Consider the following 15502-nt stretch of genomic DNA (forward strand, 5'->3'; position numbering starts at 1 on the left):
CTTTATGTTTTGGATCATTGTCTTGTTGGAAGATAAATCTCCGTCCCAGTCTCAGGTCTCTTGCAGACTCAAACAGGTTTTCTTCCAGAATGGTCCTGTATTTGGCCCCATCCATCTTCCCATCAATTCTGACCATCTTCCCTGTCCCTGCTGACGAAAAGCAGGCCCAAACCATGATGCTGCCACCACCACGTTTGAGAGTGGGGATGGTGTGTTCAGGGTGATGAGCTGTGTTGCTTTTACGCCAAACATATCGTTTTGCATTGTGGCCAAACAGTTGGATTTTGGTTTAATCTGATCAGAGCACCTTCTTCCACATGTTTGGTGTCTCCCAGGTGACTTGTGGCAAACTTTAAACAACACTTTTTATGGATATCTTTGAGAAATGGCTTTCTTCTTGCCACTCTTCCATAAAGGCCAGATTTGTGCAGTGTACGACTGATTGTTGTCCTATGGACAGACTCTCCCACCTCAGCTGTAGATCTCTGCAGTTCATCCAGAGTGATCATGGGCCTCTTGGCTGCATCTCTGATCAGTCTTCTCCTTGTTCCAGATGAAAGTTTAGAGGGACGGCCGGGTCTTGGTAGATTTGCAGTGGTCTGATACTCCTTCCATTTCAATATGATTGCTTGCACAGTGCTCCTTGGGATGTTTAAACCTTGGGTAATCTTTTTGTATCCAAATCCGGCTTTAAAATTCTCCACAACAGTATCTTGGGCCTGCCTGGTGTGTTCCTTGGTCTTCATGATGCTCTCTGCACTTTGAACAGAACCCTGAGACTATCACAGAGCAGGTGCATTTATACGGAGACTTGATTACACACAGGTTGATTCTATTTATCATCATCAGTCATTTGGGACAACTTTGGATCATTCATAGATCCTCACTGAACTTCTGGAGGGAGTTTGTTGCACTGAAAGTAAAGGGGCCGAATAATATTGCATGCCCCACTTTTCAGTTTTTATTTGTTAAAAAAGTTTGACACATCCAATAAATTTCATTCCATGTCACAATTGTATCCCACTTGTTGATTCTTCACAAAAAAATAAAATGTTATATCTTTATGTTTGAAGCCTGAAATGTGGCAAAAGGTTGAAAAGTTCAAGGGGACGAATACTTTCGCAAGGCACTGTATTCTCTAGGCCACTTGCTGAATTTTTAGTACTGCAGGTATGACACGTTTTAGATGGCTCAACTTAAGTTCACAAATATTAATGCTTTAGATTTAATAAAAATTCATTCATAACATCCTCATGACATTCATATATAGGAATTTGAAGTGGGCACATGGCTATGGGTGGTGGGATGACTTTACTCTCACCCCCTGTGCCTGTGCTCACTTACAACGGTTACATTTAGACACTAGGGTTTGGATAGAGTTGGGGTGGAGGGGAAACTGGCACCTTGCCAGCCTTTGCTCCTTCTTCTTTCCTTTTTAATGGCACTCTACAACAACACACATCAACAGCACATCTAGGGGTGGGGGTGTATGTGTCGGGGTCTTATTTTTATTTATTTATTTATTTATTTTTTCTCCTCTTCCTACCCACCTAGTTCCCTGACTGCCATTCCGGGGGTGGGGTCCGGGAGAAGGGCAGGCCGTCGGGTGTTGACCAGGACTATGTGGGGGTTCGGGGTCTGGGGGTTGCCGTGGGCGGTGCTGGCGCTGTGCTCTCCCTGGGGTTGTTTGGACCCCCTGAGCTTGGCTCTTGGGTGCCATGGTTGGCCCGCTGACCGGGGTGGCTGCCGGGGCCTGGCAGGCGGTCGGCTGGGGGTGCGTGTTTGGTTGTTGACGGTGTGTGGGGGTGGTTGGTGGCGTGTCCTCTTCATGGTGGGGGGGTGTCCTGTCGGCGGGGCATGGCCTGGGCCGGTTCTGGGGTATTGGCTCTTCTCCGCTCAGGAATGAATGGGTTTACCTCCTGGGTTTGGGCATGGGCTGCCCCCTGTAGAGGGCGGGTACATGTCTTGGACCTGGGGGGTTTAGAGTGTGTATCGGGAATAAGAATGAAATGTATCGTTATTGTATGTCTTTGAGTGAATGAATGTGAGATTGAGGTTGGGATAGTGTGATTGTGTCTGTGTATGAATGGATATTTGTTAGGCCAAGACTCGGACTGCCCCCTCTTTGATACAACTGGGGGTGCTTGGCATCGCGCCCCTATCGCGCGGCCCCCTGGTGGGGTGTGCCCTTGCCTGCCGGCGCGCTTGGGGCCCTTGGTATCGGGGGCTGGGCGCTTGGGCGTGTGTCGGCTCGGCCTGGTGTCTGCCTGGTGGGGCTCGGGTCCTCTGGCCCTGTCAGGCCTTGGCCTGGGTGGTGTGGGTCCTCGGTGCCCGGGCCTCGGTGCCTGGACCTGGACCTACATCGGTGCGGCGGGTGCCGACGGGGGCCTATGAGTTTGTCGCTGTTGGCCCCGGGGGGTCACTGTATGTGGTTGCTGGTGGGGATCTTCCGGTTCTCCCCTGTGGTCCGTTCTGGGGGGTGGGTGAGTGGTTCGTCCTGTGTGGGTGGCTCTGGGGGCTCCGCGGTCGGGGTCCCTCCTGGGGTCTTGGACTCTGGTCCCCCCTTTTTCATCTGCCTCTGGTCTTGGGGGTCGGGTCTCTGCTGCTTCACAGTTACTAATAAATGTTCTATTAGAGAAGCCTTATACACTTATGCATGCTCACAACCACACACAAATAGAAGCAGGGATGCTTATTTAGGCTTTATATGTAGATATATAGATATGTATGTGAGTGTATATTCATGTGTATGTATGTATGTATGTATATAGGCGTAGGTATGGGTATATATATTTATGGAAACTTACTGCAAAGCCATGAATATTTTAAGTTCTTTATACATATGTATTTTGTTGCTATGTTTTGTCATGTTCTTTGCAGGTGAACAGACAGTGGCCGGGTGTTTTGACGTGTGCTCTATTTGTATATATTTCTTATATTTTGGAGTCTTACTTTGTCTTTTCTTTCTTTCTATCCTATTGGAAAAAAAAAAAATAAAAAAAAAAAAATAAATAAAAAAAAAAACCTACACTAGATAGTCACTATAATAAATATTTCATAATAATGGTGTGGAGAGGATGGCTGTAAGGGGAGAAGGGAGGCCATCACAAAAAAAAAAAAAAAAAAAAAAAAAAAAAAAAAAAAAAAAAAAAAAAAGATTTAATAAAAATTATAATTAGACCAGTGAACTAATCTTATTTTCTTTATAAAACAGAGCTAATCTCCTTGATGTATCTCAATATAAGTGAATTATTATAAATAAAATATATATTTTTTAAAACCCACAAAGCACAATAGATAAGGCAATTTACTTTATAAATGTTGTTTTTGGATTTTAATACTGTTGATATTTGAAAATTAGGTGGTGAAATACAAGAGGGAGAAATGTTTCTTCCCATCATCTCCCAAAAATACAGTATAGATCTGTCCCGAATTCGCTCTCATTTCATTCCTGGATTTCCACTTGATGTGGCGGTATGTCAGAAATAAAGAAATAGATAATACTCTTTTTAAATGAGCCTAAAGATCATTTCTAAAAGTCTTTTCTATTATAGATGGCAATGTATCTCCCAGACAACACCCCAGCAGCTGATGTACCAATAAATATTACTATTACTGTAGGCACCACACAGGAACACTGGCAAGGCACCACTGACCAGGAGGGAGCAGTGTATCCTGTCTTTAATATTCCTAAAGCAGCTGAGATTACAGTTGAAGTTAGTATTCGCAAATTCAGTTGAAGACTTTTGCAAATTCCCTCTGATTTACTTGTAACTTTTTCCACTTCTGTTTCATGCAGGTGTCAGCAGATGGTATTCAAAAGAGAAAAATTATAAGTGCTACTCAGCAAACTAAAAACTATCTTCATGTGGCAATAACAAACAAGATGTACTCTGTGAATGATTTTCTAATGGTTACATTTAACACTATCAATGGACCAAGTAAAGGCCATATATACTACATGGTGAGGAACACAACTGATTGAATACAACACAGGTTAAAAAAAAACAACACTTGGTCAAGATTGTTAATTTGAACCTGGATGTGTTACAGATTTTAAGCCGTGGGATCATAATAAAAACCGGCTCACTTCTAATAGGTACATCAGTTGAACATAAAGTACAAATAACCACTGATATGGTCCCATCTTTCCGTCTGATTGGTTATTATTATGGCACGAATAGTGACATCATAGCTGACTCGGTGTGGGTCGATGTCAGAGATGAATGTGAGATAAAAGTCAAGGTGAGTAAACATAACAGATAAGAGTGAGACAGTAAACATTTTAAATCAGTTGACTGCAAGTGATGAAATGTGTTAATTATTTCTGCAATAAGTGGGACTGTTAGATATAAGAACAGTATGAAGTGTTTGGATTTTTCTTTTTTACTTAAGTTAGGGCTGCAAACTGACTTTCACCTTCAAAGTCAAAGTTAGGCTGCAAAAGTTACCATGGTGGGTTTTAAGAGGCTGAATGTAAAAATATACTATATAGATTGCCTACAACTTTTGACATGAGATTCACTTCCAAATGCATTGCTTTAATGTATTCAATAATTTTAAATGAACATTTTAAAGATTTTTTTTTCTGTCTTTACTTCATTTCAGGTAGAACACAAAGGAAAACCTAAGCCTGGACATAGTTCTGTGCTAGAACTGGATTTACATGGTCAGTCAGCTAAAGTGGCTTTGCTGGCTGTGGATAAAGCATTCTATGCTCTCAAAGCTAATAATAGACTCACAGACAAACAGGTTATATTTTACACACTGTGCTTTTTTAAATAATTTTAAATCAATACAGGAATCCAAGCTTTTGCTTTCCCTTTCTAGGTATTTTCTGATATGAAGTCATATGACCTTGGCTGTACATATGGAGGAGGAGCGAACTCTTTATCAGTGCTCATGGATGCTGGTCTTTCTTTTATATCTCAGTCTGCAATACGCTCGAGACAGAGTAAGACATAAACAACTTCTTATGAATCAAAACATTTTAAAGATTATTTCCTGTTATATGGACTTGTGAGTTTTTAATAAACAAGTTTTAAAACTTGCTCTTCTATAGATCCTATAATTTAGTTAGAGCTCTTAAGGTTTCAAGATTACCACTAAAACAGATTTTTGATTCAAAACCACATTTTTTTTTTACAAGTTTCTCTCCATGTCATCTGGCACCAAGAAGTCAAAGTGTCAATTTGACTATTTACACAAAAGGAAACAGAAAGAAAAACACAGTAACTAGATTGTGTAAAATAAAGGAAAAGCATTATCCAACAGTACCACTATTACACAATATTTGTTACTTTTTACCGTGTTTTATCAGTAAATGTAACAGTAAGAATCAGAAAGAAGGATCCTCCTGGGGCATCACAAGGCATTACAAGTGTGGTCAGCTCAAGGATGAGGTCATGCCTGGAAAACCTCCAGAGGAAGGTCATCAAAAAACATTCTCAGCTCAGCTGATTTATTTTGATCTGGACCTCTGGAGTTGTATCAGCTCTACCCCATGCCTCTCAAGTATCTGAGTTCCTTATCCTATTTCGTAGGTGGAGCCCAGATACCCAGACAAACAACCAATGGTAACAAAATCCCAATATTCAAAATAATCACACAAAATGAAACTTCTTTGCATCAAGTTTCTTTTCATGTGTCAACTGGTTTGGGTTACGACTGAAACTTAATGTCACATATTTTCAGACAGCTGCTCTTTCACAATAAATAATATTGCTCAGACTTCTGCAATATATTGAACAAACTGCACAACTAATTAAACAAATAAACTTGTTTTCATTATATTACTGTTATTAGTTAATAATGGAGAAGGCCTGTTTAGCCTTGAAGACACATTTGCCTGTGTGTAAAAGCTCTGATAATAGAATGACGTACACTAAATCCTCAATTGGTGATTTATTTATTTTTTTCCTAACAAGGCCATTTTTGACCCATGGTGGCCTGGAGCCTAAAACACTTTTTGATCCTCATACACTTGGAAACTCTTGACAAACCATATTTTTGGTTTGTTATGGTCAATCCATGATGAGCACAGAAGGATGTAGGATGTCACTCATTTGGAGGCTATTCCTCCCAAGCACACTACTCTAGGTGGCTTTGCCCATGAGACTGAACTTTCTCAGGATCATGACAGTATCTCCAAAGTAAACCTTTTCCTGGCCAACATTCAGAGGCTCCAAGAAGGTTTGGTAATCTGAACAGCAGTTCAGCTGATAAGTAGTTTTAGTTGATAAGTACAAACAACAACCAAAACTTTCCCATCTTTAACAGACAAGTGCAGTGAGGCAAGTCTTGCTGACCTTGAACTAGGAGTTGCACAGCCTGGGGCTATGAGTATCCCCACACTCACCCAATGCTTCTACCCCTTAGTAATTCCAAAGTATGGGAACATACAACACTACTCTGTATTTCTGCCTGCTCAAAAATTATCTATTGTATACAGCCCTGCTCAACAATGATGGTACCAATAAAGTTTAGATACATAATGTAGAAAATCTCCTTAAAAATTAATCAACAGTATGCAACATTATCAAGAAGTCTGCCAAGCATGGAACTGTGACGAACCTCCCTAGATGTGGGGGAAAAAAAGTGGGAAATTAATGACATAAGCCTCAATACGTTGGTGAAAATGGTGGGACTGTTTTGTATGTGACACCAACCGCTCTTTGTGTTCCGAGCAACCAGTCACAAGGATGAGCAGTGTGACAGCCACTCTCTGTGCAGCGCTGGCAGGCGTGCGGTGGCTGCCCTGATGGTGAAGAAACATCGAACTTGCTAGAATTCATTTGAAAATATTCAAAATATTTCTCACTGTCCATCATCTTCAGGTCCCACTTTCTTTCCTTTTGTTTTTTTACGGAGAGGCAAGCGATTTCTTCCTCCTAGTCCGTTGACACATGACTGAAATTGTGAGAAATTAAGGGATTTGTCACAAGAGAATTAAAATTTGTACACTTGTAAGTCTCAACCGTCTGCAGACAGTATGCGTGAAGGGACTGTTTTAAAATGGACAGCAATGAGCCCTGAGCTCAATCCCATGGAAAATATTTTGCCTGAGCTGAAGTCTGCCTTTAGGGAAAGTACCCTGCAAATGTTCAAGAGATTAAACAAACTGCAAAGGAAGAGTAGGAGAAGATACTAACTGATAAGTGTAAGAAGCTTATAGAAGGGTATAAGATATAATTGGAGGTTGTCGTTGCTGTCAAAGGGGGTTCCACCAAATATAAAGGAGGGGTGCTAATATTGCTGCCCATGCTGTGGGGTATTCAGTTTCTTTCTTGAAATTCTCATGTCTTTTTTGTTGTTTTACTTTGGATCTTCAAAAAGAAACAGATGTTAAAAAATTTAAAGTTTTCATGCATTTCTGAAGATATTGTACATGTGCAAAAAATTATGGGGTGCCAATAATGGTGAGCAGGACTGTATGCTGCCTAAAAAGCAGTGTTTTTGAACATGCCAGAATTTTCTTCTACTCTCGTTCTATTTTAGTTGTATTTTTTTTTTCTTCTTTCGGCTGCTCCCTTCTTCAGGGGGTCACCACAGCGAACTAACTCGCACAAAGACTTGGCAATTACTTTTATGCTGTATGCCCTTCCTGATGCAACCACAGACCACCGAGCTACCACAGCCCTCTGTGTGGAGCAGAGAACGGCTATCTAGGGCACCCGGGGAAGCAGATGGTGGGGGTTAAGGGGCTTGCTCAAGGACCCAGAGTGGGGAAAATGAGGGTGGAGACAGGTGTTGGTGCTTCATCAATCCCACCCACATTTTGATGTTGTCGGTACCGGGAGTTTTATTTTATTTATTTATTTATTAACTTTATTTAAGCAGGCAAATCCCATTGAGATCACAGATCTCTTTTGCAATGAAGGCCTGGGCCAAACCAGGCCTGGGAGTTGAACCAGCGATCTTCCGATCACAGGCCCACATTCTCTAAGCTCTGCGCCACCAATCCCCCTTCATCATGAATTCTATAAACTCACAAAAAACAATTCTATCTCAAGAACATAATTTTGTTCATCTTGCTGATAATTAATTTTTTAAGTTGCTTCTTTTACAGATTTTGGGTGTAATGCACAGACTGTACGACAAAGACGTTCTGTGGACCTTAAACAGGAAATCATGACTTTAGGTATAATTTCAGACATAACTTCTTTAGTCTGAGAAATTACAATGTTATTGTAAGACAGATGATATAATTGTATCTTTTTTCTTTAAATATCAGTTTCAGAGTTAAAGTTAAAACCTGAACTGCAAGACTGTTGCACTCGTGCATTTTCTCTCATCCCAATGAGAAGAACATGCGAGGAAAGAGCAACTAGGGTCCAACTAGTAAAAGGAAATCAAACATGTGTGGACGTTTTTATAAAATGCTGCAAAGCAGCAGAGAGGATGAGACAAAAAGAGATGCTAGAGGATACCCAGGGTGGACTTGGCAGAAGTGAGATGATGTACTTTAAAAATCTTTTTAAAACATAATAATAAATATTTTTTTCATGATTACCATTTAACTATTATTTTTGTTCTTTAGCTGCAACTTCAGCTGCTATTGAAATGTTCTTTCAGGAAAATTCAAAACAGTATATCCGGAGATATTTCCCCCCAAGCTTCGCATTTACAGAGTTTGATGTGGATGGCAAACATTCGTAAGAGATGGACAGTGAACTTTTAATGTTTTGATTTAATGTGGGTTTTTTTGTTTTGTTTTTTGCTGTGCTTTTTCAGTGGTAAAAATGTTTCTTTACTCTCACCTAAACTATAGTTTGTTACTTATAGTATTGTCAAAGTAAAGAAATTTCAGCTTATAAAAGGATCAAACAGGTTAACCAATGTCAGTACAAAAAAGTAAATGTATTTGTTAAAAGCATTTAAAAACCAAGTAATTTATTTTACGTGATTAAAAACTCTTAGGTATTCTTTGGCTCTACCTGACTCCATAACAACATGGGAAATTCAGGTGGTCACATTATCTCCTGCTACTGGTAAGAATAGCTTTACAAATGTTTCTAAAATATTTGACAAGAGAGCTTTTTTATATCTCACTCTTACTCTTTTAGGTTTCTGTGTGGTTAAGCCACATGAAGTCAAAGCATTTCAAGAAACATTTGTGTCTCTGAAGCTGCCCTACTCGATTAAAAAATATGAGCAACTTTCTGTATCACCTGTAATCTACAATTATGGCAAAGAACCACTGCAGGTAAAAATGACCTCACTTATGTTAGCATTTAGTCACTCTAGAAAGTTAACAAATTTGTAGATAGAAAACCCCATACTGAGTACATCAGTACATTTAAAAAAATTGGGAAACCTGCATTTCCACAGCTGGCGGTTCATATGGAACAAACTGAAGGACTTTGCTCGCCTGCTTCTGCTACTAAAGTCTCCTACGTAACAATGGATGTTAAGCCACAATCGTCACAGTTCGTTTCTTTCTCTGCTGTCCCCATGGTAACTGGATCAATACCCATTAAAATACGTCTTTATGACGTTGAAAATAATCGGGGAATAGATGCAGTGGAAAAAAGTTTGAATGTGCAGGTTAGTGGCAAAAAAATTGAGAATTATTTGTCATATCAGCAAATGGGATTAAACAAAAATAAAGAAAATACATTTTCATTTGCTTCTCTGGTAAATTCTGTTAGACAGAGGGATTAGAAGAAAGTATGGAAGAAACCACAGTAGTTAAATTAGATGGTGAGTGATATAATATTTTTATTTATACTTGCTTTATTTCTGTCATTTTTATCATTGAGTACATTTTTTCTGTCATTTTAGGGCAGAGTTCAAAGACTCTATATATTGATGGTGCTTTGCCACATGAAACAGTTCCAGACTCTAGCTCTAATATATTCATTTCAATAGAAGGTGAGGGATGACAGACACAGACAAAACAGTCAAGTTGCAAGTGATAAGTGTTACATTTTCAGTATTATCATCTACAGGGGATGGATTTGGCAGTTTACAAGCCAGGAATCTTCTTTCTCCAGAAAAGATTGCCAGTTTGATTGTACTGCCCAAAGGATGTTTGGAACAGACGATGCAAAGACTTGTACCTAATGCTTTAGCCCTCCGCTACCTCGACTTGAGTGATCAATGGTTTGACCTTCCTCCTGGCACAAGAGATGAGGCTCTTGCTAACGTTGAACGTGGTATGTCCAATATCAGAATGTTTTGAGCACATATTTTTTTAAGAGTACAGTAATCCCTCAGTTATAGCGGGGATCAGTAACCTGAAGCCCCATGATAAGTGGAAAAACTGCAAAGTAGGCGTACAAGTAGTAAGTGGTTGTTTTATTAGTATATATATATATATATATATATATATATATATATATATATAAGCGTTTTAAACCTTTCCCACACTCTTGCAATATTCTAAACAATGGTTCTAAACTAAGCACTCTAAAACAGCACAGAACGTCATGATTTCAGCTCTCTGCCTCCTCTGCTCTTTGCCACTGCAAGCGCTCTTGGCCACGCCCACTTCTCCACTCTGCACATAGATCAGCTGATTAGCTGCAGGAGGAAGCTTATCCTGCAGTGTGGGGTGAACAAAGGTGCAGCAGGTGCTATATAATTTAAAACAATTTATTTTAAATAAAAATTCCTTGCCGATCGTGCGGCTCATCCATCAATCAGCCATTTGTGTGTCATGTCCTATTTTATTTTGAAAAACTGCAATAGAGCGAGTCTGCGATAAATAAACCGCAAAGTAGCGAGGAACTACTGTATATCTATTTTTTTTCAGTCAAATTACTTTATTATCAAGATTTAAAAGTACTGTTGCATAAATCACTGACGTTTCATCATTGTAGTACACCACCTTTCTTGCAGGTTATATGAGAATTTTTGAACTGAAGAGAAAAAACTATGGGGTTTATGGAACATTCTCATCAGTGCCCTCTAGCAGCTGGTGAATATTTTCTTTACACATTTTTTTTTATAACAATCACTGAATATATCTTATGTATTAAACAATTACCTTTATTTCAGGTGTGTAATACTCTAAATCAGTGTTTAAGAAACACTTGTCCATCTTATTTTCTCTCTCTTTTCCTCAGGGTAACTGCCTATGTTGTGAAAGTTTTGTCACTGGTATCGGAACGTCAAACAGCAGTAGTTGGACAGCAGGGTCGGAGTATCAAAGCTGTACCAACAGAAGAGATAAGCCAATCAGTCAGTTACTTGCTTTATAAACAGCAGAGAAATGGGTCCTTCAAGGACCAGAACCCTGTGTTACACAGAGATCTTTTGGTAAATTATTTTTGTTGCTATAGGGTAATATGTGAAAACATTTTAGAATTACAACAAACTGAACAACTGTAATTTAACTGGTCTTTGTGTGTTTAATATAGAAAGACCAAGACACCTGGTTGACTGCTTTCATTACGCTTGCATTAAACCGCTCTCTTCCATTCCTGCCATCTAACGGTCAACTTGTAGTGGTGAGATTAATTAAAAATTACTGTCCTGGGTGAATAACGATGTGTCAATAACACAAAGCATCCCAACAACAAAAAGGTAGGTTTGACGCTTCAAAACATTACTGGATACATGGACAGCCAAGAAGCTAAAAGTCAATGTAATCTCTTTTAGAAGTAAAATTATCTTACATTTTCCTTAAACTTGAAATAACACTTCAAATTGTAAAATTACTTTATTGTTGAGGTTATTTTCATACAAAAAAATCTAAAAAATATTTTCTCAATCATATTCAAAGAGGTTACAGTAGTCCCTTGGATACTTGGTGGTTCAAATTTCGCAGACGCACTCTTTCACAGGTTTTCAACGTAAGATTATACACAACACATGATTGGCGATGGGGAAAAACAGCCTCCACCCCCGCCCCCTCCTTTCCCTTTCTGAGGTTGTCTGTCACAGTAGAGGCGAAGGGGAAAAACAGACCCCGCCCCCTGACCACTCCTTTCTCTTTCTCTGCTATGGCAGATAGCCTCAGAGAGAGAAAGAAAGGGGCAGGGGTGGGGTCTGTCTTTCCCCATCGCTACTGCTCAGTGAGCAAGGATAAACAGATCAGATGAACAAATGTAGAATATCAGAGAAAATGCTTAGGTGGAAAAATAAGAGGGAATCGTTTTTTTGTTTTTTGTTGTTTGTTGTTTTTTTAAAGAGAGAGAGTGGCTGAACGTGGCTGAGTGCAGTTCACTTAGGTATAAGATAGACCCCTGCTCCCTCCTTTCTCATTCCGAGGCTGTCTGTCACAGCAGAGAAAGAGAAAGGAGGGGGCGGGGTGAGGTCTGTCTTTCCCCATCATGTCCCATAAACCCACAACAGGCGGGCACAAAACAGACAGCCTCAGAAAAAGAGGGGGGGGGGGGGGGGCATGGTGTCTGTCTTATACCTGAGTGAGCCGCACAAGCGGCATGAATTGTTAATTTAAAATAATCAAGTTCTATCCAAACTGCTGTTTCACTGTGCTTTTTTAGAGCGTTTAGAGAGTTTAGAACATTGTTAAGAACATTGCAAAAATGTGGGAAGGGTTTATAAAGCCTTCAAATATATATACAAACTAAAATAAATACAATATCCCTACTGCGCAGATTTTCACCTATCGCAGGTGTGTCTGGAACGTTACCCCCGCGATAAGTGAGGGACTACTGCATTACAATTCATTGAATGCCAGACTAATTTCACCCCCTGAATGCATACATCCAGTATGTAATGCCAAAAACAAACCATCAATAAGATGGGAATTCTACTTTGACCATATGCCATCTCAAAAATTACTGCTAATGACTTTGGTAATCCTGTTTGTGGTCTTCTTCCATCAACAAGTCAAAAAAAATTGTAAAATTTGATTTATGACATTTATGACACAAAAATGACATACTTCTAATTAATAAAGATGCAAGTCTTAGTTTGGTGGGTCAATACAGATTTCCAATTCTAGTTCAGCTTTTAACAGAGAATACAAATTTTATGTTCTTATAATTTGATCAAGACTCAGTACATTTATTGCAAATAAAACTAGGTACAGAAAGTTAAATGACTGTTTTGTGTTAAATTCTAACAGGAAGCACGTATATTAAGAGCAACAGCATATCTCCAGTCCCAACTTGCAGAGCTGAACCATACCTATGTCTTGGCCTTATCAGCCTATTGTCTCTCAGTCTGTCTACCACAAGAAGCAGATCGATTACCTGCATGGAGAAAACTTCAGTCAAGAGCAATAAAAGGCATGTCAATTCTAATATACAGAATTTAGATTAAGTGCTCAGTCTAATGTTTCAAATTAAATTAAATTAAATTTTACATTGTATAACCTTGTCAAATACTGTATGTAATATTCAGTTAAGTTTAAAATGTCCAACTAATCCCAAAAATATCCCATTGATGGAAAAATATATGTAACATTATTGTTTTCAACATTGTCAAATACCTATTTGCACTTATACAAAGTTCACAGCTACTGCTCTGATAAAGATGTATATTTATATATTTGTTCATACTGAACAACTCAAACAGCTGCTCTACTTACTGTAGTAAAAGTTTAGTTTAATTGGTATTTTAATCACTGTTTGTAATTATCAGATGAGAATCACTGCTACTTCTGGACTGACAATCCCAATTCAGCAAATCAAGATGTTGCAGATGCCATCACGATAGAGACAACAGCCTACGCCCTTCTGACTGCTGTGGAATTTGCAAATTATGAATGGGCAGATCAAATAGCCTGTTGGTTAACCAGCCAAGAAAACTATTTTGGAGGCTACAGATCAACACAAGTGACTATACTGAGTGCCTTAAAAAACTTTTTTTAGAATGGCAGTTCCTAATTATTATGCAATCTAATGTTATATACTGACCATTGTTTATGCTGGCATATTATTTATCAAAGACAATCTTTAAACATGTTTCTTTCTTCTTTTTTTTTACTCTGTAAAGGACACCGTCATGGCGCTTGAAGCCCTGTCAGAGTATGAACTAAAAAGGCCCAGACCAGATGGAAATATAAAAGCAGAGTTCACTGTTCCAGGAAAGAATGAAATTGTAACACTTGCGTTGCAAAATAAAAATTACAAAGTGGAAACAGACTTGAAGGTATCGTAAATGTTTCATGCAATACTGTACATTCGGATGTGTATACGGACGGACGGACGGACGGACGGACACAGACAGACAGACAGACAGACAGACAGACAGACAGATAGACAGATAGACAGATAGACAGATAGATAGATAGATAGATAGATAGATAGATAGATAGATAGATAGATTGATTGATAGATAGATAGATAGATAGATAGATAGATAGAAAAAGAGAGAGAGAGAGAGAGAGATTTTTTCCAAATCTTATCTTCTTTCTTCTGTGATTGTTGGCACAGATACTTGCTGGGAACAACATTACAGTACAGCTGACAGGAAAAGGGGAGTTTAAATTGAAAGTAAGTCTTATTCATTTCTCTCCTTTGTATTTCATGAATGAAATCTATAACTGACAGTACATTGTTCCCTCTTTGCCAGACTGTAAAAGTCTACCATCTGTTAGACCCAGAGGACGACTGCAGACAACTTTCTATCAGTGTCACAGTGGAGGGGAAAGTGAAGTACACTGGTGAGTTTTAGTAAAAATGCATTGTAACCACCAGTAAAACTGACCACTTACAGTTGTCTCTACTTTTAACAGATAAGATTGTGGAAAATTATGACTATTTTGATTATGATGACACTGAGGTAAAGAAGGCGCAAGAGGCACCATCTGTGATTGAGCATTTAGATGCTCTCACAAGAAGCAGGAGAGATGTTGAAAACAGCATAAATTCAGACAACACTGTTACCTACACTGTCTGTGTCAGGTTAGTTAAGTGCTCCTGTCAAATATTCACAACATTGAGATTTTAAAAAGTTGTTATTGATCCAAGTCTTTCTTAACTTTTTTCTTCAAAGTCTTAACCCAAACACTGTTCTATCAGGAATGGCTATTGCCGACATCACACTGCTCAGTGGATTTGAAGCTAAAACTGAAGATCTTGACAGGGTTTGTAGATTTATTTTTACTTTTTATATTAACGTCATTATCATAAGAAAGTCACATTAATTCAAGCTCATGTGGTTAAATCATATCTTTAGTTTGAGAGGACAAAACTTGTTAATAAACCATGCCAAAAAATAAAGTAAATGTAATAGATTGTGTTGATGACAGCTCACTAGTACTTCAAGTCCCATCTCATTAACTAAAACCATCTATCAGTTTCACCTTTAAATTAACTTCAATGCCAAGGTTTTTACATATTTTGACAACAAAAATACAGTTAATATAAAAAAAAGTACAATTTAGCTGTTTTGGTACATATAATTTTCTCCAAACGCAAATACAAGATGTGCAAGAAAAAATATTTTTTAAGTACCACATGCACACATAATAATGAATTCTAAAGAGTTTACAGACTTGCTTGTTCTGAAAAAAGCAGCAGAGCTCAATCAGCTACAATACAGGAAAAATACACATATATACATAAATAAATTACATCCATCT

At 38.7% G+C, this 15502-nt stretch overlaps 2 protein-coding genes across 2 annotated transcripts in view; both read left to right on the forward strand.

Moving 5' to 3' along the window:
• Positions 1-15502, forward strand: part of fhod3b (formin homology 2 domain containing 3b) — a 151556-nt gene that overhangs the window by 65322 nt on the left and 70732 nt on the right. The gene's annotated exons all lie outside the window — the stretch shown is intronic.
• LOC119409458 (complement C4-B-like) overlaps positions 3370-15502 on the forward strand; it is a 15191-nt gene continuing 3058 nt past the window's right edge. The window contains exons 1-25 of the mRNA XM_037676349.1: positions 3370-3474; positions 3555-3716; positions 3800-3964; positions 4054-4245; positions 4609-4752; positions 4831-4954; positions 8069-8140; positions 8240-8449; positions 8540-8654; positions 8920-8990; positions 9066-9205; positions 9331-9546; positions 9651-9702; positions 9784-9873; positions 9951-10157; positions 10843-10921; positions 11070-11262; positions 11364-11453; positions 13040-13202; positions 13558-13751; positions 13912-14067; positions 14352-14411; positions 14491-14581; positions 14654-14822; positions 14914-15004. Coding sequence (XP_037532277.1) covers positions 3385-3474; positions 3555-3716; positions 3800-3964; positions 4054-4245; positions 4609-4752; positions 4831-4954; positions 8069-8140; positions 8240-8449; positions 8540-8654; positions 8920-8990; positions 9066-9205; positions 9331-9546; positions 9651-9702; positions 9784-9873; positions 9951-10157; positions 10843-10921; positions 11070-11262; positions 11364-11453; positions 13040-13202; positions 13558-13751; positions 13912-14067; positions 14352-14411; positions 14491-14581; positions 14654-14822; positions 14914-15004 — 3336 coding nt within the window. The 5' untranslated portion in view covers positions 3370-3384. The remainder of the gene's footprint in view (positions 3475-3554; positions 3717-3799; positions 3965-4053; positions 4246-4608; positions 4753-4830; positions 4955-8068; positions 8141-8239; positions 8450-8539; positions 8655-8919; positions 8991-9065; positions 9206-9330; positions 9547-9650; positions 9703-9783; positions 9874-9950; positions 10158-10842; positions 10922-11069; positions 11263-11363; positions 11454-13039; positions 13203-13557; positions 13752-13911; positions 14068-14351; positions 14412-14490; positions 14582-14653; positions 14823-14913; positions 15005-15502) is intronic.

The sequence above is a fragment of the Nematolebias whitei genome, chromosome 5, assembly GCF_014905685.2.
Source record: "Nematolebias whitei isolate Nwh7 chromosome 5, NemWhi1, whole genome shotgun sequence".
NCBI lineage: Eukaryota > Metazoa > Chordata > Actinopteri > Cyprinodontiformes > Rivulidae > Nematolebias > Nematolebias whitei.